Raw genomic sequence first — 27,901 nt, forward strand, 5'->3', positions numbered from 1 at the left:
GTGTAAAGCTTTTACTGTCATAGATGGTGGCTCTATATAATACTTTAGGGATTGAATACTCTGTTTATAACAAAACAATGTCACTAAACGATTGAGAAAAAAATACTTTTATAGGCACTAAGTTCTTGTGTTCAGCTCTTGTCCTACTTTTGAATAACTGGTATGAAATATATCAGCTTTGCTTCCATGGACATTTCACTGCTGCTAGAAAACAAACCCTTCCAAGGAGGTGAAGGACAAACAGGTAGGATATTATTGATAGTGGCCAAGGCACTGCTGCAGTCAGACACAGAGAATTAAAAGAAAAATATACATTTTATGTACCGCCTTGTAGTGATAGAGACCAGAGTTCAATTCTGACTTGGGAGCTATCTGATAGAAGTTTGTATGTTCCGCCTGGGTTCTGCGTGGGTTTCTTCTGTGCCGTCCGGTTTCATTTAAAACACATACAGAAAGGTTAAGTGACTCCTAATAAAATTGACACTACTGTGTGTAAATGCAATAGGGACCTCAGACTGGGGCTGAGACTAATAATATAATATTTGTAAAACACTGAGTAAATCTATCAGTTCTATATAAATAACTTCATAAGTTATTTAAGTAAGTACACATATGAAATCGGCCTCAAGGGGAACAAAGGTGCTTGAAATCTATAATAATCCAGTCATAACACAGTGCCAAACCACAAATCATTTGTTAAGCATGCAAAGCTATTAAATACTTCTTGAATACACAGTATTATCTGAGGACAACACATCAAGCTCAAGACCGTGGATATGAGTGATCAGTTATGTATATCTAGCTACGCACATCTTTTGCTCTTAAAGGGATTCTGCCACGGGAAAACTCCCCCACCAAACAATTGCATCAGTTAACAGCACTCCAACAGAATCCTGCACTAAAATGTTATTTCAAGAGAGTAAACAGATGGCACCTCCATATTTCTATGCTGCTGCCCCTGTAACTTCCAAGAACGAATACTTCAGATCCTAAATGCAATATACACTGAAAGGCAGAATATAGAGCCACCACAAATACATTAAACAGTGGGAACATTAGCCCCAAATACATTATATATGGTAAGAGTCAATGGTTCCTGGCACACTAGACCACCCCCTGACCCTTCAAAAAAAGCAGGTTACCTTAAACCTAGAAGTTTCAACTTTGTGTAGATCAAAATGAGGTCAGAAATTGTTTGCAAAAATGCTCCTTGTGTTTCTCAAAACAAGAAACAAAAAAAAAAACTTATCTGCTACAGTTCTTTAATATATGTAAATCTGTATTGATACATTTCATAGGGCCAATAAAAATGCAAAATGAAGCACATGAGGAAAATAAATAATTTAAAAAAGACCACTTGAAAAATTGCTTAAAAGAGGAAATGCTGAACATAGTAAAAGTTGAATTGAAAGGTGACATACCCCTACCTATATAATGTCTCTTTCCCTCCTCATAAAGCAAACCACAGTCAAACCCTTACATGGCCACATTAGCTTTTACCAATTTACATACTCCTGGTCAGCAGAAAGCTGGGAAAATTCAAGCGGGCAGACAAGGCAGTTTTCCTGTTTTATACCCATAAGTGCAGCAATATGATATTAATGAATTAATGTAGTCAGACATGAAGCAGTAGGATATTAATGGTTTTCTTTATTAAACTATTCGTCCTAGATATATAGATTTGGGGTATTTGGTCTGAAGCTGAGGCCACTGTACAATAAAATAATCAGAAATATAATACAGAAGTCTTCCAGAGAGGGACAGAGTTTCCACACGACAAATGCTTTCTACATAGATAATGATTATTTTCTTTATTCCAAAGACCCCGAGAAGAAATGCAGAAAAACATGCAGGAACACACGTCCCAGGACCGTTACATAAGACCTAAAACAAAGAAAAAGACATATCATAAAAAGCAAGATACAAATGCGAAATAACCCCAAAACGATTTTCATTTTTGTTCCCATCACCATCTTGGTTGAGCTGTAGGCTATAACCACACCCCCCACCATTGTTTTATCAAGGCATATTTTGCAATGCCAGAATTTTGATGTCAGGTAGCGTAAAATAATGGTGTAATTAATGCTGTTAGCCTGGCTAGCCTTATCATTATAAACTATTATAAGTAGCAATAAATATGCCCTTTACATTGTGGTTGTTTTTACTGGTAGCAAGATGTATTATTTTAAATGCTCAATGTCAATATCAATGTCATTGCGGAATTCAGATTTGTACAACAAGCAAACTGTGCTGGGCTTTTTATCTCTATCCTTTTGGAATCACTTTGTAGCCTCTTTGGTGTCCAAAAAAATGCCGACTTTCTTTTATTAAAGTTAGGCTTTTCACTCTACTGCACATGCGCAAGTTTCACGAAGACAGAAGAAGAGGATCACTCTCTCGCAGCTACCCCAGGCAGTAGAGTGAAAAGCCGGGTATAAGGCAAGTGATTACAGTCACTGGGGGGGTGCCGAACATTTTGGCACCCCGCAATAATTGTACCTTTCCTTCTCCTTTAAGAGATATTATCACTGGTCCAAAGTAGAAAATATGTGATTCTAGTAACAGTGGTGCTTAACTAATAACCCCCAGTGATCTACACAGCATGTGAAATTGTTAATACTGATTAAATGTTACAGAACACACATGGCTTCCTTTCTCCTTCAGAGATTATTGAGGCAGATGGATGCCTATTTGCAATAGCTATCAAACTGTAGCTGGAAAACAAATTAACAAAAAGGTTGCAATAAAACGTGAGAGGGAAGTCAAGCATGCAAATATACATTTTATGGAACAGCCATTTTCATTATGTTATTTTTTTAGATTATGTTTGACATTTGGACTTCTTGCCTTAAAGAAGTCGAGAACAGAAGTACACAGTTGGGTTTGTTAGATTTTCAACATATTTCCCTAACAAGTAACACATGTTTCAGCTCTGGCCCTCACGTGCTGTCTGCCAAGAGACATCCAAAAATCCATATCTGTATCAGTAGCAATTGCTCTGCATTCTATATAAGGAAAAGTACATCTAATGGTGATATCATTTTACACTGAAATATGTGCTCGCGAGACTTGAATGGATTGTACTCCACCTAAGCTGCTTCAAAATTGCTCTTAGTCTAGACAGTTTAGCAAGAATGTAATTCTCTTGCTGGATAAATTTGGCAAATAAACCACAAAAAAATGCTTTTCAACATGAGACATTTTTTATTTTAAAAATATTAGCAAAAAGTAATGTAAGGGAAGTATTACATAAATCATAAATACATACTATATGTATATATACTATAACAGTCCAAAAGGCTTATTAGTGAGGGGATTGTAATCTTTTGTAACGATTCTTGCAAAATATTGCAAGATGCCTAAGCATATTAGTAAATCCAACGAATGACTTAGGACAGTGCTATCCAACTGACAGCCCCACTTGGGTGGCCCCCACCTGTCTGTGCTGCTTACCTTTGTGTAAGCTTTCGGCTAATGTCAGACGAGGTGTAGGGCGGATATTTTCGGCAAGCGGAAAAGCGATTGCCGAAAATTCTGCCCTACGCCTCCTACATGTGCCTGCACCCGAATGAATGAGATACGCTCGGGTGCAGGCACATGTAGCCAATATATGCATAAAAACGTGAGACTTTGCATTATCTCGCGTTTTTATGTGTATATCGGCTACATGTGCCTGCACCCGAGCGAATCTCATAGGAGGCGTAGGGCGGAATTTTCGGCAAGTGCTTTTCAGGGTACAGGCTTTTGATTTTATCACCAAACAGGAGCATGTGCACTGAAAACCAGGACCATATTGGCTTCACCCTTGCTCCTCCTTCTTTATGTTCAAAGCTGGGGAGCCTGCACAACGGAATTCCAAGTGTTATATTAATAAAGTCCAACTGCCTGTTGCAACCAGGCAGAGGTTTGCATGACAAACTAGAAAAATGAGAGGACCTGTATAAAAAAGTTAAGAAATGAAAATTCTAGCAAAATAAATCTGGTTTTTGGACGTTATTGCCGAGAAGTCAAATAGAACCTGAAATTTCAGGTTAGAAAGAACATTAAAAAAAAAAAAAAACAAAAATTAAACCTTGCCCACATCCCTCAATAAATATACCCAAAGACACAAATTACAAGAATTTAGAAGATTCTTAAATGTCTACATTTCTATTGTATCATGTAATTAAATTAACTGGGGATTTATTCTACATGTAGGGCTACTCTTAACCTTTTATCTGCATCAGTATTTAAAATCCCTTTGAAAAAGAACAAAAAAACTGCATTACTGTTTCAGGACAACGACTACACTTGTAATTTCTAAATAAAACACCATTGTCTGCTCCAGAACGCCACTATGCTGGGAATGGCACAGTAGATAATTATTACCCACAACACCGGAGATCGAGATTTTCCAAATGTCAGCACACAGAACAAGTTGCCATTATCGACTCAGCTGCAACAACAACTAGATTTTTCCAGTATGCTCTTTATGCCAACAAAGGTCTCAAACATCAGACGATAACTAGAATTTTATTTACTGGACCACTGTAAAAACAAGAGAAAGACCAAAAAAAAGTCAGCCAGCTTTTTCCCCTTGTTCAGAGAAAGGGTGAAATGACACAAGGCTTTCCACAGAGATAACCACACTGTTTTGGGTACAAAGAGCACATAATCTTAACTTTAGCTGCCTGTGACCTTGATTTTCCTGCACCAAAAAAGCGAAAAATTCTCAGAATGTATCTGGCTGATAAAATGTTAAATACATTTGCAATAACGCCTATGAAAGAAGTTGCTGTTTGATAGCTAAGAAACAGTAATAGGCAAAGACATAAAACCTAGCTTTATAGCATTTATTTACACTATGAGCAGTTAGAGGTGGTTTTTACCAGAACCCACCCAAATAGCTTTGTATCATATTTGCTTGTTTTCAGAAAGCCATGGCATCACATAGAAATCAGACCTTGCCCCATTCCTATAGATGGCAGACTTTGAATTATAGACATGAGCCCAGTTGCACAGACAACACAGGGCTGAATCTGCAGGAAAAGTAAAGGCAGTGATATCAGAACTAATTTCTGTGCAATCTGCCAATCTGACCCACAGACAAAACAAGTACCTTGTGTGTTATATGGAAACACAAGTGAACTGCAAGTTTGCACACCTAAAGACAGGTCCCAAATCTGAAATTTGGACAGGATTTCACTGGGATGACTACCAGCCAGGAATTCCTGGGCAAAGTGATAATTTGGCAACCAGTCCAAAATTACCAGTCTGCCTAATGCTGTTCTGTATCTTACTAAAGAGCTTTCTAAAAACAAGGGAAAGTCCATCATTACTTCCATCAGAGACCAACACAGTCTGCAAACTCTCAGTGCAGTATCTTTTCTCCATTATAGATGTGACCTCAATTCATGACCCACTTTACCTAATTAAAGACAGAATATGCAGAGCCTTCAGAAATATTTTTTAAACTTTTACCAAAGTCTGACCCTCAGTTTTTCTTTGGAATGAGCCAGAATGGCTGCTAAATTTTTTCCAAAGTTCTGATTGCCTAGTCCTTGAAGAATTAGAATACAGATGCCTACACCAACCTGACAGTGCATCTAATCTATGTGCTTACTTGCTTACTCCTAGAATTGATCTTCTTTGCAAGATGTATACATGGAGCTTATATAACTAGCTACTAACGACAAGAGCACACATTGCATATCAAACATCTCTACTCCTGCCAAAGCAGACATTTTCGGGCCAATCTCTGCTCCATGTAGCTGCACTTAGGCTGAAGGTGTGCCTGTCAGTGCAGCTACAGGAAGCTGCTAATCATATCAGATCTGCTCCGATCTGCCTGATTAAAAAACGCAGGTGTACAGAAGCATTTTATATGCAATGTGTGCTCTTACCCTAACTAGGGCTATTTACATACATCAGATAGGTCCATCCTGGTTACTTGTGTTAACCTGACCTCAGTAATATTTCTTTAAACATATCTTTCCTTTATGTACTGTACTTTGTTTCCTCTAGTGTTACTGTATTAGATATGGCAAACACAAATGACATAGGAGTTAAGCTTGCAAAACAATGAGGACAGCATTAACACTAGTTTAGAAAAGGTGTTATATTAATGTGAGTTTACAGACCTCCTGACTCCTATTTTATCTTATTTTCACTGAATACAGACATATTGTCAAGAATAAAGTAGAGCTTTACAATAAATGCAGCATGCACATTTTGAAGTACAGTACAGAAAACCGCTATACATACCAAATCTGGCTGTAGACGAGCAGTTAATGGAAAGGAATATAACATGGACTGTAAAGTGGTCAGGAAAGAGGAGCTCCAAGACTGCCTGACTTCACGACTCCTGGGAATGCGATGAATTGAATACTGTAAAGAATACATTTTGATAAAATTAGCAAGGACTTTTAAATATCATATGTATTTGCATTTTATATTACTGCAGACCAACCAATTTTCTTTTCACTTTCTTTGGAAATGGTACACCATAAATGGTGATTTTTCATTTTTTTCCATCTGGCAAATCTCTATAGTGTTATAATTTGCCACACTAGTTGATACATTTCTCTCCAGCATAAGAAAAATCTCAGTGAATAATGTATATACGACAACAACAGACATTAGTAATGCTCAACACATACCAAAACAGATGGTGTTAATAAAAGTATTAGCTGATGCAACAAATTTTAACAGTCTTGTTTTAATAATACTCTATACACCAACATAGATTATCAATTTTAGGTGGAGAGAATTCCCTTAACAATGGAACCAACCTATAAGGGAAATATGTTGGAATTACCAGGCAGTGCATTGTGCATCAGCCCTTTAGGACTCTGCACTAGTAGCAGCTGCAAAGGAAATAATGCAGAAGGTCCAAGCCAGTCAGTCAGGTCACCTATTGCACATTGGATGCTCTGCACTGCCCTTAGCCTTGGAAGGACAGACTGCACTGTAACTTAGTTAAAAGTAGTAATATAGCTTTTTTGTGAACAAGGATACACATCCATAAAAATGTATTGCAGCTGAAAAATATGATGGACGCATTTATTGAGGCCCCAGTGATGGCATTCCCTATATATATATATATATATATATATATATATATATATATATATATATATATATATATATATATTAATTCAGGGGTGAGTTAAGAATGTCTGCTGCTTGTATTAGTGCCACTAAATGGTTTATGTTCTATTGCAAAATTAAATTGTAAAAACAAAAAAACCCATGCATATACTGGGGAAATAAACATACTTGACTGAATTCCCAGTTGTGGCTAGCACAATGGCCATACTTGAATATCACTGTGCAGTTGTGGTTCATTTTGGAAACAAGAGTGAAAAGATTTTTCCACCCTCCTCACTCACAAACTGGAAGTTGTTCTGGAATGTAACAAGATCCCCTGTTAAAACTGCTGAAGTCCACATCGAACACAGGCAGCCCATTATAAAATATTCAAAACATTTGTTGACTTCTTGAAGTCACTGGTGTTTTCACCTCTATGCATAAATAAATATATGTTTACCATTTATATGCACACATCATCTGGGTATGCATACAAACACTGACCATTACTGAGAAAAGCCATCTTGAAATTGAAGCGTTTAGGAACCCCCATTATTAATGTTATAGATGTCCCTGCAATCTGTGTGATTAGTAAAGGCAGATTTGGGCTCCACGTGTGTGCGTCTAAACAATGGGACGTATCCTTGTGGGAGACGCAATCAGTCATTGTTCTAGTGTCTTTTTTAATGATCATCCACATTTGGAGAAATACTTTGACAGTGACACTGAGTATGCCATTTGCATCCCTATTTGTGATGGGAACTGCCAGCACAAATGGACAAATCATAAGAAAGCAACAGTTACCAGTGCTGGCACATTTTTAGGTAGGCTGCTTCCCTTAGATTTCGTGTCATTCAAAAAAGGGTGAAGTATTGGCTACATACAGGAAGGGTTAAATCAATGACAGTGTCCTATTGTACGGGTATAAAATGTTTATTTTCTTTTACAATAATGTTGTAATGTATAAAAGTTAAGAAGTATATTTCTTTATGGTCGTCCCCTTCTTATGTATAAAATAAGGGATGAGCAAAATAACATTGAACCTTAATGGCATTTGTACCTTATGGGAGGGATTTTGCCCAGCAACATGGGCTTTTTATATTCTGCTGTAACCGACCATTGATTGATGCTCAATAAAGAGGAATAAGCACCCTTTAAGTACATTTAAATGTTGCATGGCTTATTTTGGATCTGACCAGTAAACTTTGTAAATTCTTGAAGAGCTTAGACTTCTGTGTTTGAATTTATGGTGTGTTTGCAGCAATTAAATAGTTCTGTGTTTTATAATACCCTGTTCCACACAGTTTAGGCAAATTGGTTGTCTTCTTTTAACAAACTTGCAAATTAAATGCGTGTCAGAAATCAGAAAAGAAATGGTAAAACTTTACATACCAGCAAAGGAAGAAAATCCATTCAAAAGCATTACAAACAGAACAAGCTTTGACCTTGAATGCTATAAGCAGAACATTTTCTACACATTACAACTGATTAGGAATTGTAAACACAATTTTTAGATAAGAATGAGTAAGAGCAACGTCATATGGGGCACTTCATCATCCGTTGAGAAATCTCCTCTCCTGTGGGCGATGAAGTACCCAACAATACTTCACTTCCATTTGAATTGCACAACTAACATGCATTACATACGGCAAACCCTGGTAATCGCCAAAATGCAGGAGGCGGCATTGCTTTCTGGGTTGATGGAGCACCCTGTCTTTCATTGCTCTAACAAAGAAGGCACTACAAATCATAGTATAGTAATGCTACTTGTCACTTGGACACATAAATACACAAACCCAAACATATATATCTACCTGGCTGTCTCATTCTAAAATTAAAATGTATTAATATGAAGATGTCTCTCATTAAAATAACTTTTTTGGCTTGGCACAAAGTGATGAAACAACTTTCTGGCAGCATGTGCTTCCATTTAATCACAGGAAAATTAAGAAAGATGGGCACTGATGACTGGAGACCAGGCCTTGCTTGCAGCTGGCATCTAAATACATCACACATGTGTTTGATTGGGTAGTGGCTCTGTGAAGGCCAGTCAAGTTATTCCACTCCCAAATTAATTTTGTAGAGACTTCCATTTGTGCACTGGGACATTATAATGTTTCATAAAATAACAAGCCTTCTCCAAACTGCCGGAGAATACAAAGCACGGCATTGTCGAGAATGCTTTAATTTGAACAGGGGCCCTTATCCAAACAATGAAAACAGATACAGATCATTATTAATCCTCCACTAAATTTCACAGTTTGTATTAGGCATGTAGACAGTTCTCCAGTCTCCAAACTCAGACTACCATAAGATAAACTATGACTGATCACTTTAATGTAACTGCTCAAGTTGAACAGGGAAAACTTTCTCTCCACTCCAGTCAAAGCTTGTAATTTTTATTGTAAACCTCTCTTGCTACATTTTACCATACCCGACAGCAGCAGCAAGTAGTAGCAAGATAATCTGGTCAAATCATGGCACTTAGGTTAATGCCACACAGGGCTGATTCTTTGCCTGCAGAAAAAAGCAGGCCGAGAATCAGTCCCTATGCTGGCATCAGCCTCCTACCTCAGCTAAGTGATTTCAGCACAAAAATAGATACTCATGCATTTCTGCTGGAAATTCACTGCATATGCCTGCATCAGGGCTCACACAATAGTTCCAGTGCAGGAAAAGGCTCTCTGAATAGCAGAACATATCATCTTCTTACCTGTGCATCTAAGCAATACACCACTCAAACTGTTAGGCTCTACAGGGCAGGATCTCCTTTGTCCATTAACAAGTGCCACTTAATCTTTGTTGCTGTGTATATTTATTGCAATGTTTTCCCTGTTTGTACTATTACTGTTTTAAAAAAAATTGTACAGTGTTGCATATATAGTAGTGCTATATAAATACATTGCAAATATTGGTGTAAGCTTTGTGTACAGTCATTGGCACAAGAAAACCCAGCTTTTTAAGCTAACTTTGCTATATATCTGTGTTCATTTAAAAGGACTGGGCTGCAATGGTTGTTTTGATGTGTAAGAGTCACCCAAGACTCCAGTTAAAAGCTGCTCTCTGGTAAATACATTTAAAAAAAATGCATCAACAGGTATGGAAATACACTTCTGCAAATCAGCATGCAAAAACTTAGCTTTCTAAATCCAGAACTGGCTGGTAAAACGTTGCTGGAAACATGTTCAACGTTCAACTAGGCCGTTAATGCATGATGCTGAAAATAGGCACTTGAGGCATCGGAGTACATAGTCTAAATGTGAAGGCAGTGCACCACCTAGTGTAAAACTTTGGAAACAACACCGAATATTACATCCTATATCAATACACTCACCAAAAGGATTATTAGGAACACCTGTACAATTTCTCATTAATGCAATTATCTAATCAACCAATCACATGGCAGTTGCTTCAATGCATTTAGGGGTCAGTTACTGGGATTTTCACGCACAACCACTTCTAGGGTTTACAAAGAATGGTGTGAAAAGGGAAAAACATCCAGTATGGGGCAGTGCTGTGGGCGAAAATGCCTTGTTGATGCTAGAGGTCAGAGGAGAATGGGCCGACTGATTCAAGCTGATAGAAGAGCAACTTTGACTGAAATAACCACTCGTTACAACCGAGGTATGCAGCAAAGCATTTGTGAAGCCACAACACGCATAACCTTGAGGCGGATGGGCTACAACAGCAGAAGACCCCACCGGGTACCACTCATCTCCACTACAAATAGGAAAAAGAGGCTACAATTTGCACAAGCTCACCAAAATTGGACAGTTAAAGACTGGAAAAATGTTGCCTGGTCTGATGAGTCTCGATTTCTGTTGAGACATTCAAATGGCATTCAAGAGTCAGAATTTGGCGTAAACAGAATGAGAACATGGATCCATCATGCCTTGTTACCACTGTGCAGGCTGGTGGTGTAATGGTGTGGGGGATGCTTTCTTGGCATACTTTAGGCCCCTTAGTGCCAACTGGGCATCGTTTAAATGCCACGGCCTAGCTGAGCATTGTTTCTGACCATGTCCATCCCTTTATGACCACCATGTACCCATCCTCTGATGGCTACTTCCAGCAGGATAATGCACCATGTCACAAAGCTCGAATCATTTCAAATTGGTTTCTTGAACATGACAATGAGTTCACTGTACTAAAATGGCCCCCACAGTCACCAGATCTCAACACAATAGAGCATCTTTGGGATGTAGTGGAACGGGAGCTTCGTGCCCTGGATGTGCATCCCACAAATGTCCATCAACTGCAAGATGCCAACATTTCTAAAGAATGCTTTCAGCACCTCGTTGAATCAATGCCACGTAGAATTAAGGTAGTTCTGAAGGCGAAAGGGGGTCAAACACCATATTAGTATGGTGTTCCTAATAATCCTTTTGGTGTGTGTATATTATACAGACACACATGTAATCACTTTGTCAGGAAGAGACAAACACCGAGGGTAACTTTCAAGGAACAATAGCATCAAAAAAATGAAATTTTTTTAAAGTAACTGAAACAAAATTTACCGTTGCCCAGCACTGGTAAAATCTGCTTGTTTGCTTGAAACACTACTTTAGTTTATATCACTGCTGTCCAACTGGCGGCTTGCCGCTCCACTCTGTGTGGATTCCCCACCTGTCTGGATGCTGTGACTGCTTACCTTTGTGTAAGCTTTAAATGGTATCAGTACTTAGATTAACTGTGCATTGTTCACACCTCGATTCAGGTTGTACACCCCTGAATTGTTTAAACATGTATTCCACTGTACTGTTCACAACTTTTAGTCCCTGCATTGTTCACACCTCAGGTTTAGACTGTAAGCCCCCACATTGTTCATACACCATTAAGACTGCAGGAGCAGTGCCAGCATTGTGTCACTGTATCTACTGCCTGCCTATGCTGCCTATGTGTATATGGCACACACAGGCAGCATAGGGCAGACATAGTATTGCACACAAAGGCAGCATAGGGCAGACATAATTTTGCACACATAGGCAGGGTAGGGCAGGAAGAGTATGATACACACAGGATGTGTGCCTGTGTGTGCCATACTCTGCCTACTTGTGTGTGCCATACTCTGCCTTCCCTTATTGTTAAAATTTGGGAATAGTAATTATATGGTCCCTAAGGTGTGAAATTATGTGCTGGGGGGTGCTGTGCTATCCACAGGAGAAGGAGGCATATAGATTTAAGGTTATATATTAATATGACATACATTTCTTTCACATATGAATGATGGGTGATATCCCTGTAGTGAGCACCAACTGTTTGGGGTTTTGGCTGTGTTACTACCATTAATCTGGGTCTGGGTTTAAAAGCTCTTCAGATAAAATGGGTGTGGTTTGAAGTGGGTGCAGTCTAAAAGGTTGGAATGGTCAAAACTGGCTTCCATTATCGGCCCGCCACCATGTACGCCAGAAAAATGTGTTACCACATAAGTTGGACAGCACTGATTTATATAAAAAAAGCTGCTGTGTAGCATAAGAGGCAACTGAAATATGGCTGAATGGGTCAGGTTAATTAGTGTATAACAGATAACACCATTATGTTCTAGACAGCTTATCTGCCACCTGTAACCTGTGCCCTTTCTCCCTTGAGTTGCTGCCCCCACAGCTACATAGCAGTTTGTTTATATAAACTACAGTAGTATTTCTAAAGCAAACACACACATTTTACCACTGCAGAGCAACAGTATATGATAACTTTAAAAAAGTTAAACACAAAAGTTAAACAAGTGAAACAGCACGGCTCCCTCTGCTCTCATCCTCTTCATGGCAAGCAGGCACTGTGTTTGAGGGATCGCAAACACTTCTCCATTTCCGCTACTATTGGCTTACAGACAGGGCTGTGGAGTCGGTAGATAAATTCTCCGACTCCTCAGTTTCCGATACTTCCGACTCCAACTCCGACTCCTCTGTTTTTAATATGCTAATGTATTTTATACATTCATACAGTCAATGAGAAGCATGCTTCATGGTCACTCAACGTGTTCGTTTATGCACTGCATGCATTAGGCTTATAGCAGAGAAGTAATTCATTATGACTGTGAATTGGGACATTTAAACTTGCTTTAATTTTTTTTTTTATTCCCATTTAAATTTAGTAGGAGTCGGAGTCGGTTAATTTTTTGCCGACTCCGACTCCAGATAACCAAAATTGCCTCCGACTCCGACTCCACAGCCCTGCTTACTCTGTAGTCTTGATTTTCACAGAATACTAGACTGGCAGTTGCTTGGGCAATCCAAAGATGACGTTCTTTTTATAGTAAAAACTCCTTTTTGTTTAATCACTCACCGTAGACTTGTAAACACCAGAAGTTCTTGTATTTTCAAACAAATGTATTTTGTCTTCACTCATTTTGTCTGTTTCAGCAAGGACATAGTGTGTTGGGGAGTAGGATTTGGACAGGCTGCTCAGCAGCCTCAATATTTCAGTTGTGTGTCCACCTGAAAAACAAGCAAATCCATTTAATAGTCATAAAACAGATGAATAAAATCTAAACAAAATTTGATTGCACTTATGTGAAGTACTTTACTTCTGTAGTTTGCTACTCAGAAATGTTATACTTTATAATGGTCAGACATAAAAAACAATTATTTGTCAGCACTGGCTATTTTCCATTTTCTCTACTATGCACCACTCAATAGATCAACTCAATAGGTCAACAGGATTATATGCAATGCACAGGCCAGGGTAAGAAGATGCATATATGCACTTAAAGGGGTGTTTCACCTTTAAGTTAACGCTTAGTATGTTATAAAATGTTCTAACCTTTTCAATTTTTTCAATTGATTTTCATTTTTAATTATTATTTGGCTTTGGCCTCTTTCCAGCTGCCATCTGGGGATCACGGACCCCAACAGCCAAAAAAAAATTGCTCCGTGAGACTACAATTTTATTACTTATCTTTCTATTTAGGCCTTCTTCTATTCATCTTCCAGTCTTTCATTTTAACCACTACATGGTTGCTAGGGTAAAGTGGACACTGGCAACCAAATAGCTGCTGAAATTCCAAACTGGAAACTTGTTAAACAAAAAGCTAAATAATTCAAAACTATGAAGAATGAAAAATTAAAATCCAATTGCTAATAATCTTTGAATATGATGTCTACATCATACAAAAACTTATACACCACCCTTTTATCTTCACTGCTCAGTTCCACTCTGCAGAGGCTGATAGTAAAGGAGGAAGCACACCTGGATCACAAATCCCAATAGCCACAAAAATTAAGGCTAATGTCACACTATGGGGCTGATTTACTAATCCACGAATTCGAATGGGAAAAATTCGGATTGGAAACGAACATTTTGTGACTTTTTCGTATTTTTTGCGATTTTTTCATCCCCGTTACGACTTTATCGTAAATTGTTGTGACTTTTCCGTAGCTGTTACGACTTGCGCAAAAAGTCGCGACTTTTTCGTAGCCATTACGATTTGCTTGTATATTGTCGCAACTTTTTCGTATTGAGCGCTCGTAAACGGCGGGCAAAACTTTCAGACTTTGCATGATTTTGGAAGCCTCCCATAGGACTCAATGGCACTCTGCAGCTCCAACCTGGCCCAAGAAAAGTCACGATACTGAAGCTTGAATGAATCTGAAACTTTCGTACTCGGTGCGAAGGCTACGAAAAAATTGTGACAGTTCACGCAAGTCTTAACGCTATGAAAAAATTGCAACAATTTGCGAAACAGTCGTAACGGCTATGAAGAAGTCGCGACAATTTACGAAAAAATCGCAAAATACCGATCATTATGAAAAAAACGCATTTGGATGCCTTCGGACCATTCGTGGATTAGTAAATCAGCCCCTTAGTGTATGGCATACATATTCGGCAAGCTGAAAAACGATTGCTGAAAATATGCACCATACGTAGGAGCGTATGGTGCATAATTTTCAGCAAGCGTTGTTCAGCTTGCTGAAAATATACGCCATACGCTAAGTGCGCCATTAGCCTTAGGATAACACCACTTGAAAATCCTCCTACCTGTGCCTGCGCTTGAAAGCATTGAATACACCCGGATGCAGCCACATGTAGCTGATATCCGCCAAAAAACGTGACTTTGCATTTTCGGCGGATATCGGCTACATGTGCCTGCACCCGAGCGTAAACAATGCTTTCAGGTGCAGGCACAGGTAGGAGGATTTTCAAGTGGCATTAGCCTTAGGGTGACGAAACACAGAGCTACTTAGTAGCAGCTACTTGTCACAGCTACTAAACACCATAAAATACCGTCATAGACAATACTGAGAATTGCCTCTGGTAAAACATATGTAGAGACAATTATCAGTAAATAATCAGCATTGTCTATTCTGTAGCTGCCACCTAAAAATGGTTCCTTATTTTAAAAATAAGGAACAAATTTCAGGTGTATGTTAATGAGCTGGGGCATAAAAGCTCCCTGCTTTCTCACTAGAGCCTTTGTGTTACAGGCAGGTGCAATATATTCTGTAGCTGCGACAAGTAGCTGCTACTAGTAGCTCAGTGTATCTTCACCCCAAGTGTAGGAGAGTATTCTCTGCAAGCTGAAAAATGTGGCATTAGCCTAAGCAAACGTAAGTGTAACTTGGTCTGTGGTTTTATTTCCCCTTTACTAAGGTTTTTTGTTCATACACAGACAGTGATCAATTTTTATTTTTGGCTGTGTGAAAATATATATATCATATGTTCTCAAGGTAGGTGGCTTCAAAGAAATGCTAAGTTGTGTTATAAACAAAAAACATTGTTGTGTGCCCTGGCCTTATAATATGTGTGTGTATATGGGTTTGGGGTAACATTCGTACTGATAATCTGAAAGCTTACTATTAAAGCTGTAAGGCCATGCAAATATCATTGTACCCATGCTACAATGTGCCTACAAGCACACCCTGTTCATTGCCCCTTAGTAGCTTTAGGTGAGCTGCACAAACTTAGGCAGAACATCTCTGATGCACATAGATTTGCCTTTATTTTAACGTTCAGTATGTTATAGATTATATAGACATTTATATAAAATATTTCCATCTATAACATACTAATGTAAAGGTGCATTTATATGCATCAGATTATTATAAATAACATATTTTCCTTTTATTCTCTTTGCTACCATTTTCTATTTTGATTTTAAGACTTTTGCCCTGTTGCTAGGTTAATTAACCACTCATACCTTCCTTACTAACGCTTAATATATGGGACACACATTTTTTTTATAACGCAAAGAGTGCTCAGTCTGAGGTGCATGACCCAAACCAAAAAAGAAATGCTCCCTCAAGCCCACAGTGTGGACTACTTTAGAACTCACCTGAACCAGCAACTACCATGAGACTGACACAACCTTTCCTCCCAGGCCTGCACTCAACACCCTGCCGTAGAACCAGCCATACCCGAAGTGCCAAAAGCAGGGCTAACAAACAGAGCACAGCTAGCACCACCAACAACCATAACTGCTCCATCCATTCAAGCAAAGGACCGCAGCCAGTTCCTAGTTCCCAATAGTCCGCAAGTGACGTCACGCACATGTGACCGGCTCGGAGAAACGTCTCCAACACGTGACATTCGGCGCCCATTCGGCTTCTTCTTCAAAAGGCTATATGGCTGCATCAGTCCTAGCAGCCCTCAGTTACTCGGGGAAGCCCGGAGAGGAGCACAGTGTCACAGTGCTGCACTGAATGAGTATCGGGTTGTGCTGGGTAGCATTATTTTTTTCATGGGACATGAATAAAAGGAGTTTATTTAGTTTTTGCTTGAATACTGGGGCACATTCTGTTCAGTGGTGGCTGCTGTTACACCCTTGCTGGTCTCTGTAAGGAGTGTGCCCTTAATATTAGGGGGTTATTGGAGCCTGCTTATATGTGGAGTGGTTTTATTTTTTGGGGTTAGGGTGCTGGTAAGTTTTGAGGTCTGTACTAATTTTGAAGGAGGGGGTTTTGATTTTTTTGAGTACTCTGATATTGTTATATATGTACTCTGATATATATTATTATCATGTCGAAAATAAGTTTTTACCTAATAAAAGAAAACCTAATTCCAAGCAACTTGTATGTATGTATAACTTTATTTATAAAGCGCCACAAGGGTACGCAGCGCTGTACAGTTTTACAGAATACAAAATTACACACAGGGAGGACAAGTGATATAATAAATAAATACATATATGTATATATAAGTGCCATGTGGTATGAGACACAGTAGGAAGGAGGTTCCTGCCCCGTAGAGCTTACAATCTTCCCAGTGTGAATTTACTGAAAATTGTTAGTGCTTTAAAAGTTATTTGTAAATGTAATTGCTACTGAAAGCAGCAATTGCTGAACTCTTGGCTGTTACTTTTTAAACAATTTTGCAGAGGTCAGTCTCCTCCAGGGAGACAGGTCTGTCAGTCTGCTGCCTTGTGTTACATTGTTTCAAATGCCAGAGCCACCAGGGAAGGAAAAAGAAAAGGACTGGCAAATACAAATAAGCAAAAATACTGTTGCAAATTTGTAATGAATGTATATTGCAAAGTTGCTTAGAATGATGTTTTCTTTTATTAGGCAAATAATTATATTTTGGGTTGATGTGCTGTAAAATTTTGTACTATGGGGAAGTGTTTTGGAGTGTGCTTATGTTTTTGTTGGATAATTTTGGGGGGATGTCTAGATTTTTTTTGTGGAGGGGGAAGTTTTTGTATGTTTAGAAATTGTTTTTTTTTTCTTTTTAATCCTTCTTGTTGCTGTTTTGCTAGTGTGCTTTTTTTACTCAGAATTTTGAGGGGAGATTGGGTTAGTCCTACAGAGGCACACGTTTTTTAAATGTCCTAGTGTGGGAGGTACAGTGTGTGGTGAGATTCGATAAGCTGTTCTAGGTTTATCTCTGTGAGGGGCATTTGACTCTTGAGTAGTGTGTAGGGAAACTAGACATATCTATCTTTAGTTATGGATGGGGGGTGGAGGTGTGTAAGGCATTATTTCCTTATCTTAGGTAGGTGTATGCCTTGCAGTGTTTTTTGTGTACATAGTTATGTACCTGACTGTGGGAAAATGAGGCAGCATGTGTCACCTCTAGGTATGTTTCTGTCTTTGGGGGTCAGGTTAGGGCAGTGAGGGGGGTAGAACATCTGTTTGTCAGGAATGGGGGATAAGTTGGGACAGTCTGTGCCTCCAAGGTATGTGTTTCATTGTGGGTGCAATGCTTTAACCCTTTACCTTCCAATGCTTTGCATTAAAGGGCTTCTTTGCTGCACTAGTGGCTTTTGCCACAAAGCAGCAAGTTGCATGGGCTTTTTTTTTCTTTTGTGCACTTATGTCTTACATCTACACACATATACACACATTAATACATTTTTAGAGCTGTACACAAATGCATACAGAAACACACATTCTTTTTGACTTTATTTAGTTCTTTATTTTATCATGTTCAGCAGACCCCAGGCCTTCATATTTAGGGTGTTTTATCCTAGTACCTTATGCTATGTGGGAGATAAGATGCTGTAAAATGGAAGGTTTGAGGTGATTTTCTGAAAATGTAACCAATATCACCAAATTTAGGAAAGTTTGCTGCTTGTACCCATATTTGGATTTGAGGGAATGTGTACTTTTCAAAAATATATGGTTTTTGGGGTGAACATAGTTTTTTTTTTCTACCTTTGTCCCTCAAAAAATGCTGTAAATGTGTTGTGTTGTTTTTGCAGTATCTGGAATTACAGAACTGATAGCTCGTATGAGGTGTCTTTATTTTGGGACCCCTATATGCCACATACTTAGGTAAACCTATACATATTGGACATCCAACTGTGGACTATGTAGCCCACAAGAAAATAGGCATTTAAAGAAATACTCTAGATCCTGGTGGATTAGAGTATCCCAGTAGAGCAGAATAGGGAGCCTGTCCACAGTATCCCATAATGTGTTTCCCACTAGGAAAGAGACTCTTTTTTTCTAAAATATTTAAAATGAAAAAGAAAAAAAACCCCTTCTCTGATTGCTGAATCTTATTCCTGGATCACTTCACTCCAATTTACTCCCAGTAACTAATTAGCTATAGTGTTCACATACACAATTGGTGAACTGGCACTCACTGTAAAGTGTTACTAGTGCTTAAAAGTGACAAGGTGCTATTTAAAGTGAATATGTGCCAATGCTACTTTTTTTAACAAAGGTGATCACAACATTTAATAAAAATTCATATACTGCTGTGACTGTTTTGTTTCTTTAAATTCTACTTAAAAAGTGAATAAAGAAACCAGTACTTATGGAGATTAGATCATAGCATACATAAAAGGATTTTAAAATTTTGGAGACTGATAACTACCTTGATATAGAAAAGTAGGAAAATTGAAACACTTGTTTTGAATTTTTAGTGAAGGGTATGAGTGATCTTTCACAGGAAAGATCGTAATTGTAATGTGAATTCACAGGCAGATTTAAGCTGCTGATTCTGGTCCCTCAGACTGATTTGGCAGCTTATCTGCCCATGTATTGGGGCCTCTGATGGCCTCCCTTACATGGAGGTAAGGTAGGCTTACATTTCCTGTCGGATCTCCACACCAAACAAGCAAATCTTATGGTGTATGGCCACCATTAGGTAATCTTTTATCTACAAAATAATGGCTCAGTAATAAACATAAAGAAATGCAAATTATCATGTCCAACACAAGATTTTACTAACGTTGAAGATAAAAATCACTGGTGATGTTTCATAAAGCAACCAGTTAACAATTAGATTTTATCAGTTGCATACAAGTTAGAAACTGATTGGTTACTATGGGAAACACCACTGGTGATATTTATCTCCAATGTTAGTAAATGCCCCCTAGAATTTTTGAGAGCAAGATTCCAGGTAGGTTTAGCACTTGTAACCTTTTACATGAGAAAAAAACACATTTATTTAGAAATACATTTCAATCAGTCATTATTGTACAGTTTTCATGTTATCCATTATTTGAAATTAACGTTAAACCATAAATTATAGCAACTTTAATAATTGTGGAAAGGTGCAACAAACTCTACATCAAACTCTCTTTGATGTATCTAGGTTTCTCAAAATAACAGCAAGATATGGTATGGAAGCACCCCCTAACTAAGATCCAGTACCCACACTACATTTATCCCATGTGCATATGCACCACTCATGGTCTGTATTATGTGCCAGTCAGTGATTTGAAAACATGCATGAATTTATTTTCCAATTTGTGAAGTAATATAATAATAAAAGTTTCCCATGTTACAAAAACTTTTGGACTGCTTTGAGTTTGTTTAAAGAAGCTTCCACCCAATCCATGTGAATCACCCTAAGCAGTTTCTTTAAAAATAGGTTGAGCGTTGGGGGTTATCCAAGATCCATACCTACAGTATTGATTTTTTTAGCCACTGCAGTTAATATTATTAACAACCTGTAGCTCCCATGCTGGAGATAGAGGTACATAGTTAACCAACCATTAAACCGCATAGTATCTTATCTGAATCCAGAATTTTCGAATGAATGGGCAGCTCCATAAAGTATGCACAAAATTAGATTTTGACTGTCTACATTTAGGGCTGTGGTCATCTGCCTGTCTTTGCCTGTTAAAGAGATTTTCTGGTGTAAAATAACTTCTGTGAAATACATTTTGGAGCATTTTCTGTAAATACTAAAGGGCACTGTATGACAAAGCAGTAAATATGCCTTTACCCCCCCCACCCCTTCCAATGTCCAGTTCTGGTATGTCAACGGTACTATTTTCTAGTTCAGCAAGGCAGTTCACAAGCCTACTAGGAAATTGTGCAACATGTCAACCAACCAAAAATCTTATATGTAAAAAACCTCACTGCATTCTTTACATACCTGCCACTCCGGTCCCTGAAAAGTAAACAATGAGGCTGCTTTGGTCTCTTGATCTCTAGCAATAGCTTGCTCAGTTCCTCTCCCACTCCCATTAGAATTAGCCTTGGCACTTGGAAAGGGGAGCATGCACAGTTTAAAGTTCTGCAGGACAGGCAATATTTGTTTATGAGTGCATGTTTAAAAAAGTATAATTGGAGAAGACAGGCAGGAGGGGGCAATGTGCACATTTAGAAGAGGAAGCAGGACATCAGGATGGGAAAACTAAGTTGGGATGAAATCTTTATTACAGTAATTAATAAGGCGGCGATGTAGGAAGTAGGATGACAATTGGAAACGAAAATAATATGGGTCAGGTAGGGGTAAGGTGCCCTATACTGACACACTGTAAGGTAAAATAGGGTTGATATGTCCTTTAAAACATATGTCACAGGGGGCATATTCCATGCAGCCTGTCTTTTGATTAAATGGAACCTACCTGTCAATATTAGCATTTTCTGGCCAAATCTGGCCCTCACTGCTAGTGATTCCATATAACTACACTACAGTGCATGGGCTGTTTCTGGGCCTGTAATGGTTTAGAGCAGGGATCCCCAACCTTTCTTTACTGGTGAGCCACACTCAGATGTAAATGGTGTTGGTGAGCCATAGAAGTATATAACTTGGAATGCCAAATAAGGGCTGGGATTGGGATTTGGTAGCCCCATGTGGTATGCAAGAGGCTCTGCTTGGAGTAAAACTGTGTCTCTGTGCTTTCAAATCTTGTCTCCAAGCCAGAAATGTAAAAATGGGCACCTACTTTGAGGCCAATAAGAGCAACATCAAAGGGGGTGGTGAGCAACATGTTGCTTACAAGCCACTTGTTGGGGATCACTAATTTACAGTGTGGGAAGAAAAGGGAAGGAAAGAATATATTTTAAGTGAGTGAGTTGTGTAAAAGTGCTTTTCCACCCAGCTACAATACCTAGCAAATCCTCCGTCATTACACTGCTGTGTAACTTATCCTTCCAAGGCCAGTAAGTAAGGATGCCATCCAGCATGGCCATCAGCGACTAGACACAAGCTGGGGGGGCTGTGAATGAGGTTATTACAGTCGTACACAGGCTTGGATGTACCTCCATATACCTCCCTGTTTTTAGGCTTGTCAAAACCTGAGTCCCCCTCCCCTGTTATGTAAGACTATATCTCCCAGAATCCCCTGACAGCTAAAGGATGACAGTTTAGTAGAACTGATAGGAAGTGTTTGCACAGCTCTGTTCTGTTTTCCCAAGAAACCTCCTCTTTCTCTCTATTGTCAACGCTGAACAAGGCTTCTGTCACAGCATCTACAGCCCAGCTCTGATCACCACCTCCTCTGCCAGGCTCTGAGAGGGAATCCTGGCAGGCACATATTGGCTTCCATCTGGGATTCTGAAACCCGAGCTTCAAAACCTCCCTCCTTCCTGGGCCAGTAAGGCCAGCATCCAGCATGGCCATCAGCAGCTAGACACAAGCTGGGGGATTGCGAATGGGCCTATTGCAGCCATACACTGGCCTGGACGTTGGGCCCCTTGGTGCAGGCAACCGCATATGCTTTTTGTAGGCCTCTTACCAAACCTCTTGAGACCTACCCCCAGTGGGACTATAACTCCCAGCATCCCCCGACAGCTAAGCGTAATGTAATTGTAGATTTGTCAAACTGTGGGGGCTGCTGATTGGAAATGCTTGCACACCACTGTAATTCTGTTTAACCAAGAAACCTCCTCTTTCTCTCACGGCATTTCCAGCCCAGCTCTGATCGCCTCCTCCTCTGCAAGGCTCTGAGAGCGCTGCCTGTCGTTATTCACTGCAGCGCGGCCCAGGCCGGCACACTAGGGGTTAATAGTTAGCCCTGCTGTAACTCGATCTGGCCGCTGCACAGGCTATAGAGCCCCAAGCAAGGCTTCTCTCACAGCATCTCCAGCCCAGCTCTGATCGCCACCTCGTCTGCCAGGCTCTGAGAGGGAACCCCGGCAGGCACGTATTGGCTTCCGTCTGGGATTCTGCAGCTTCCAAACCTCCCTCCTTCCAGGGCCAGTCAGTAAGAATAGCATCCAGCATGGCCATCTGCAGCTAGACACAAGCTGGGGGCTGCGAATGAGCCCACTTACAGACACACACAGGCCTGGATGTAGGACCCATTGGTGCAGGTAACCGCATATGCCTCTTATAGGCCCCCTGCCATCGTGTATTTATAGGTTTGTTAACCCTTCTGAGACCCCCCCCTCCCCCCGTGGGACTAGAACTCCCAGCATCGCTTGACAGATAAAGGTTAATGGTGATTATAGTTCAGTAGGAGCTGACTGGAAATGTTTGCGCACCTCTGCTTGTTCTGTTTTCCCAAGGAACCTCCTCTTTCTCTCTATTGTTAGCTGAACGTGTTAAGTATCAATTTTCCATGTCTCATGTTTCACGTTAATGTCACAATGAAGGGCTTGTTGTTGTGTTGTGGGCTCAGAGTTGACAAGGAGTCACAGAGTATTTTCATTGGAGAGGGAAGTGTGAATAGCAGAGTAATAAATAGATTTTAGCAGGAAAACTTGTATATGGGCTAGAAACAGAGAAGGTATTTACATAAATGGGATGTTTGTGTATCCCTGGAAATATGGGAACTTCCTTATATTTGTGAATGTTGCCTATATGAGATGAGTATACAGTATTACAGTATAGTGACTTGTTTATATTTGTCTGAACATCAGATTATAGGTAGAAATGTTACATCAAACTTGGTCCATTTGATTTCTATTATTGCATATATTCTAGTTTTATTTATTTTTTTATAAACTGTATCTAAACTGCTATGTTTATAGCCTCATACAGACCTCAGTTTTTTGTTTAGGTTATGCCAGAAAAAATCAGCTGTGAATTTAAAAAACTTGAGATATTCTGGATTTGTAGTTCAGACACAGTATGATAAAGATAGGTCTTTACATAACCCATACTCTGCTACCCATTTCCATTTATTTCTACATTGATATCTCCTTTCCAGGCAATTGAGCATTACGTTTTTTCATATAAAAATTACCAAAATACAAAATACATTTCAATACATTTCAAAGATATTCTGAAGAAAGGTGAATTAACGAAATACCCTTATTTGCTGACATTTAGGTATTTGTTGAGGTAGTTTTCATATTTTTGCCTGCCTAATTCTTACCTACTGAGAGTAAGCTTGTGATAAGGAATGCAACATATCCATAAACCCTAAAGAATGAAAATCATTTGTTTTGTCAAGCCAGGTGTTACTTTCACCAGGGATCCCTTGTGGCTGGTCAGGGCAGTGTGTGTGTGGACAGTACAATCAAAACTCAGGGTAATAAAGGAAGACTTTTACTCTACTGCACGTGCACAAGCAAAGATTCTGAGCAGGAGAGATGCTGGCAGCACCAAGCTAACTGGAATCACTGGGGTGCCTAGTATATTGGAACCCGATGGTTAACCTTCTCTTCCTTCTCTTTTAACCATGTTCCTCATTGGGGCACAAGTACCACCTAATGCTGTGTTTGCATTCAGTCACCTCTAAACTATTAGAACCCTCTTTGTGGATAAATAATGATGGTTAGAGGGTGGATTTGAATATTAAAAAGCTTGTGGGGATGCAAGATTAGTTGATCCGACCACTACTTGGAAAAAAAGCCAACCAACTTATTTCATATAATGTCTGTTAAAGGAAAACTAATTGTATGATCACTTGGGGTGCCAGAATGTTAGGCACCCTCCTAGTGATTGTAATTGCTTAACTGTTACCCCGGGCTGGTGCTTCTGTTAGCTACAAAACTGCATGCATCAGCCCTGGTATTTATGTAGAAGATCATCATCTCCATCTTTTTCTGTCTTCTGATCCTTCCTGTCCAGGCAGGTGCATACCCAGTAGAGGGAAAAGCCAAACTTAGATTCAAAAACCAGCTCTTTCACTCTGCTGTGCACGTGCCTGCTTGGGCTAATATTAAAGTAGAAAGATATCAGTAAATGAGCTCCTGTATCAGCTTGGTTCATGAGTACCTGGGCCAATGCAGTTGCCAGGTAGGCACCTATGTAGGGAGCCTTTGCTTGCAAAATAACTTTACAGCTTCTTCATTAAAATATTTGGTGTTTTTTTACTGATTTGTAAATGTAATTGAAACTGAAAACATTATTTGCTTACTCCTATTTATTCTCTGGTTTTAACTTTTAAAATAATGTAGCAGAAGTCAGAACTCCAGGTATGTTACATTGTTTCAGGAGTCAGACCCAGTTGTTCAGAGAATAAAAACAGCCAGATATAGTTAATAGCAAATGCATCTACAAATAACTTTAAAACTTTTAATATGGCTATTTACACTGTGTTTTGAGACAGCATGTAGTAGTTAACATGTGAAACACTATGCAAGATATATTCTGAGACATTTTAAATCTGAATTGCATAGAAATTGTCTTGCAACCATGCAGCTTAGTGTGATGATCAGGTTTGTGTGACACAATTAGACATTGAGAGTAAAATCCTAGTTAGGCATATCTGAAGTTATATATAGGCCAAAGGTAAACTAATGGAAGTTCCATATGGTTGGAGTGCTAGGCCTAGCAAATGCATTTCATCAGCTTTATGGGGCCAGTGACAACAATAAATAAGTTTCAGGTTTCAAAAGTAATTGCAATTAAGTCTATTTGAATGTTTTTCTGTGGATCTCTCAGGGGAAATAGTCTGTATCATGAAGGTGTAATTATTTTCTCATGCATCATACATTATATGGTATTCTAGTTGAGCAAAAACCATTTGAGAGTAATGCTTATATTCCAAAGTTATTGGAACTAAAAACTTTACATTGACAGACTTATCACCGGCAGTACCACTTTTAACCTGTTTTACAAGGAGGCAGATAGTTTTTACAGACTACAATAGAACATCACCACAATCCATAATTTGCGCTGTAGACAAAACAACTTTTCTTATGGCATAGCTTTTGAATATATAAGAAGATCATTGACAGACTGAATGATTTGGATCTGTTTGTAAGTTAATTGTTTGTAATGCTCAGACAGGGATTCCAAACATGACAGTTGTCCAGTGCAGTTGAAATCTTTATTGGCTTTTTCGTTTTTCTGGTGTGTGGCTTTATGCTATTAAACTTGGGCAGGGTTCATGGCTACTGATATTGTGTGTTGATCGGTCAGGTGCTAGTGTATTTGAAGACATATTGATAAACACATTGCACCGATCCAGTGAGTCAGACCATGGACTAATGTGTCTCATGATATGCACAAAATTGCTGGTCATTGGTTATTCATTTTGCCCTATCAACTTTTGTATGTGCACAACTTGGTAATGCAGTCACAATCACACACCCATACAGTTTGGTGGGAGATAGTTACAAACATTAGCACTTTCAAGAAAACAGCCTCACTGACCAACACTGGACAAACGTTCACATTTGTTCAGCCAACTGCAGGAAGACTAATGAAAGGAAACATTTGTATTTGTAAACTTTTGTGGCAGTTATTGAATTTTCTGCAGGTACTCAAAGAAAACCTACCATTAAAAAATAAACAAAACTGGCTAAACCTGTTTTTGCTTATCAGTGCAAAACCTGTTTCTTTCCCACCTCATTCAATTACTACACCCTGTAACTAAGGTGGCGCAAGGTGCAACCAGATTGTGCAAAACACTACAGCTACATTAAAATTTTCTTTTAATTATATCTCGATATTCATTTCAATTATTTCTTTTTAATTTTTTTTTTTATATTTTTTCAACAAAGCCCATAGGCAAAGAGGAAAGAAGACATAATCTGCAGTTGTATTATAGTTACTCACATTCTGATGGGAATCATACAAATGGGAAAGCGGCTAAAACAACAGCATAAACAGAGCCAGGAAATGTTAGAATCTTATTCAGCTAATGAGCACAAAATAATACATTTCACCAAATACATTTCACCTTTATGCAAAAAGTAATATTATACTACTATCAAATTTATGCAAGGTCTTACTCAAACATATTAACATATAAAAGAGTACAGAGTAATATGGACATAATTTTTCTGAAGGGTAGTCTAAGGGTACTCACAGGTGCTGCACCCTGTGTTTCCCTGCGGTGGAGTGCCTCTGTGTCCCACTGCAGGGAACAGCAGGATGAAATGCATTTCATTCTTTGAAACGTGATGGTACTGACACAGGTGCATGTAAGTGCCGAACACAGGTGGAATGCAGCATGCTGTACTCGGGTAAACCCAGGGCAAGACACCCTTAGAACTCTTACACGGGATCTCTCCTGTGCTCCACTGCAGGGAAATGCAAGAAAAAGGCAGCTTATTCTCTCAGCAGATCTCTCTGTAGTCACTGAGGTGCTTGCTAGTGACAAATTAAGGTGGATTGCAACTTGATGCATTTCAAAGCTATTGATTTGCATGGAAAGAGCTGCATGTACTAAAACAGTGCTAATGGTCTTAAAGTGGCTCGTTCACTAGTTTGATGCCTTAACAGCACTGAATTGATAACTGTGTATCAATGTATTCTTGTTCAGTGCCTAGCTCAGTGATTTTCCGACATTCACTAAAAAAAAGAAATGCAGTCTGGTCGTGCTGGGTCCCCTTAAAAAATAAATGGAGGGAAGCAGCACACTCTCTTACTGAAGGGCCAGTAGAATTAAAAAATGGAATTTTGATATGGATTTTAAAATAGTTATTTTGCATTGATAAGGACTGTGTGCTTACTAATATAGTTTAAATGAATAAGCTGCTACATTGCCATGGTGCTGACATTCAGGCTTTAGTAGGGCTGTAGGGTTTGCATTCATGTAACAGGTTGTCCAGAGTATAATTTTATTTAGGAGATGAACAAAGGTTAAAAGGGCCTTAGGCTTATGCACACAGTACTGAGCTGGTTTAAAAATTAAAGATCTAGCACTGCATTCAGAGACTGGTGTGACTTTATGAGCACTCACAGTAGAAGTTTTGTTCCTTGATCCCATGTTAAAAGGGACAGCATACTTTTTTCAACACAAGTTCAGTAAATAGGGCTTGGGAAAAACATATTTGTTTTGCTCTAAACAGGGTAAAATTGGAAAATTAAACAA

General features: G+C 39.0%; 2 protein-coding genes across 3 annotated transcripts in view; one reads left to right on the top strand and one right to left on the bottom strand.

Annotated features, from left to right (window-relative positions):
• Positions 1-1,630: 1,630 nt before the first annotated feature.
• alg14 (ALG14, UDP-N-acetylglucosaminyltransferase subunit) lies at positions 1,631-27,111 on the bottom strand. 2 transcript variants are annotated; one of them, XM_004913720.4, is made up of 4 exons: positions 26,894-27,111; positions 13,354-13,505; positions 6,244-6,366; positions 1,631-1,884 (listed from the first exon to the last, which is right to left on the bottom strand). In XM_004913720.4, the coding sequence occupies exons 1-4, from the start codon at positions 27,006-27,008 to the stop codon at positions 1,654-1,656; spliced, it is 621 nt and encodes a 206-aa protein (XP_004913777.1). In that variant the 5' UTR covers positions 27,009-27,111; the 3' UTR covers positions 1,631-1,653. The 2 variants fall into 2 exon arrangements, with proteins under 2 accessions (XP_004913777.1, XP_002933844.1); XM_002933798.3 differs by lacking the exon at positions 26,894-27,111 and adding an exon at positions 16,340-16,619.
• Positions 22,083-27,901, top strand: part of tlcd4 (TLC domain containing 4) — a 29,642-nt gene continuing 23,823 nt past the window's right edge. Inside the window, exon 1 of the mRNA XM_002933788.5 lies at positions 22,083-23,000. The gene's annotated coding sequence lies outside the window, so the exon portion shown is untranslated. The remainder of the gene's footprint in view (positions 23,001-27,901) is intronic.

The sequence above is a fragment of the Xenopus tropicalis genome, chromosome 4, assembly GCF_000004195.4.
Source record: "Xenopus tropicalis strain Nigerian chromosome 4, UCB_Xtro_10.0, whole genome shotgun sequence".
Classification (NCBI taxonomy): Eukaryota; Metazoa; Chordata; class Amphibia; order Anura; family Pipidae; genus Xenopus; species Xenopus tropicalis.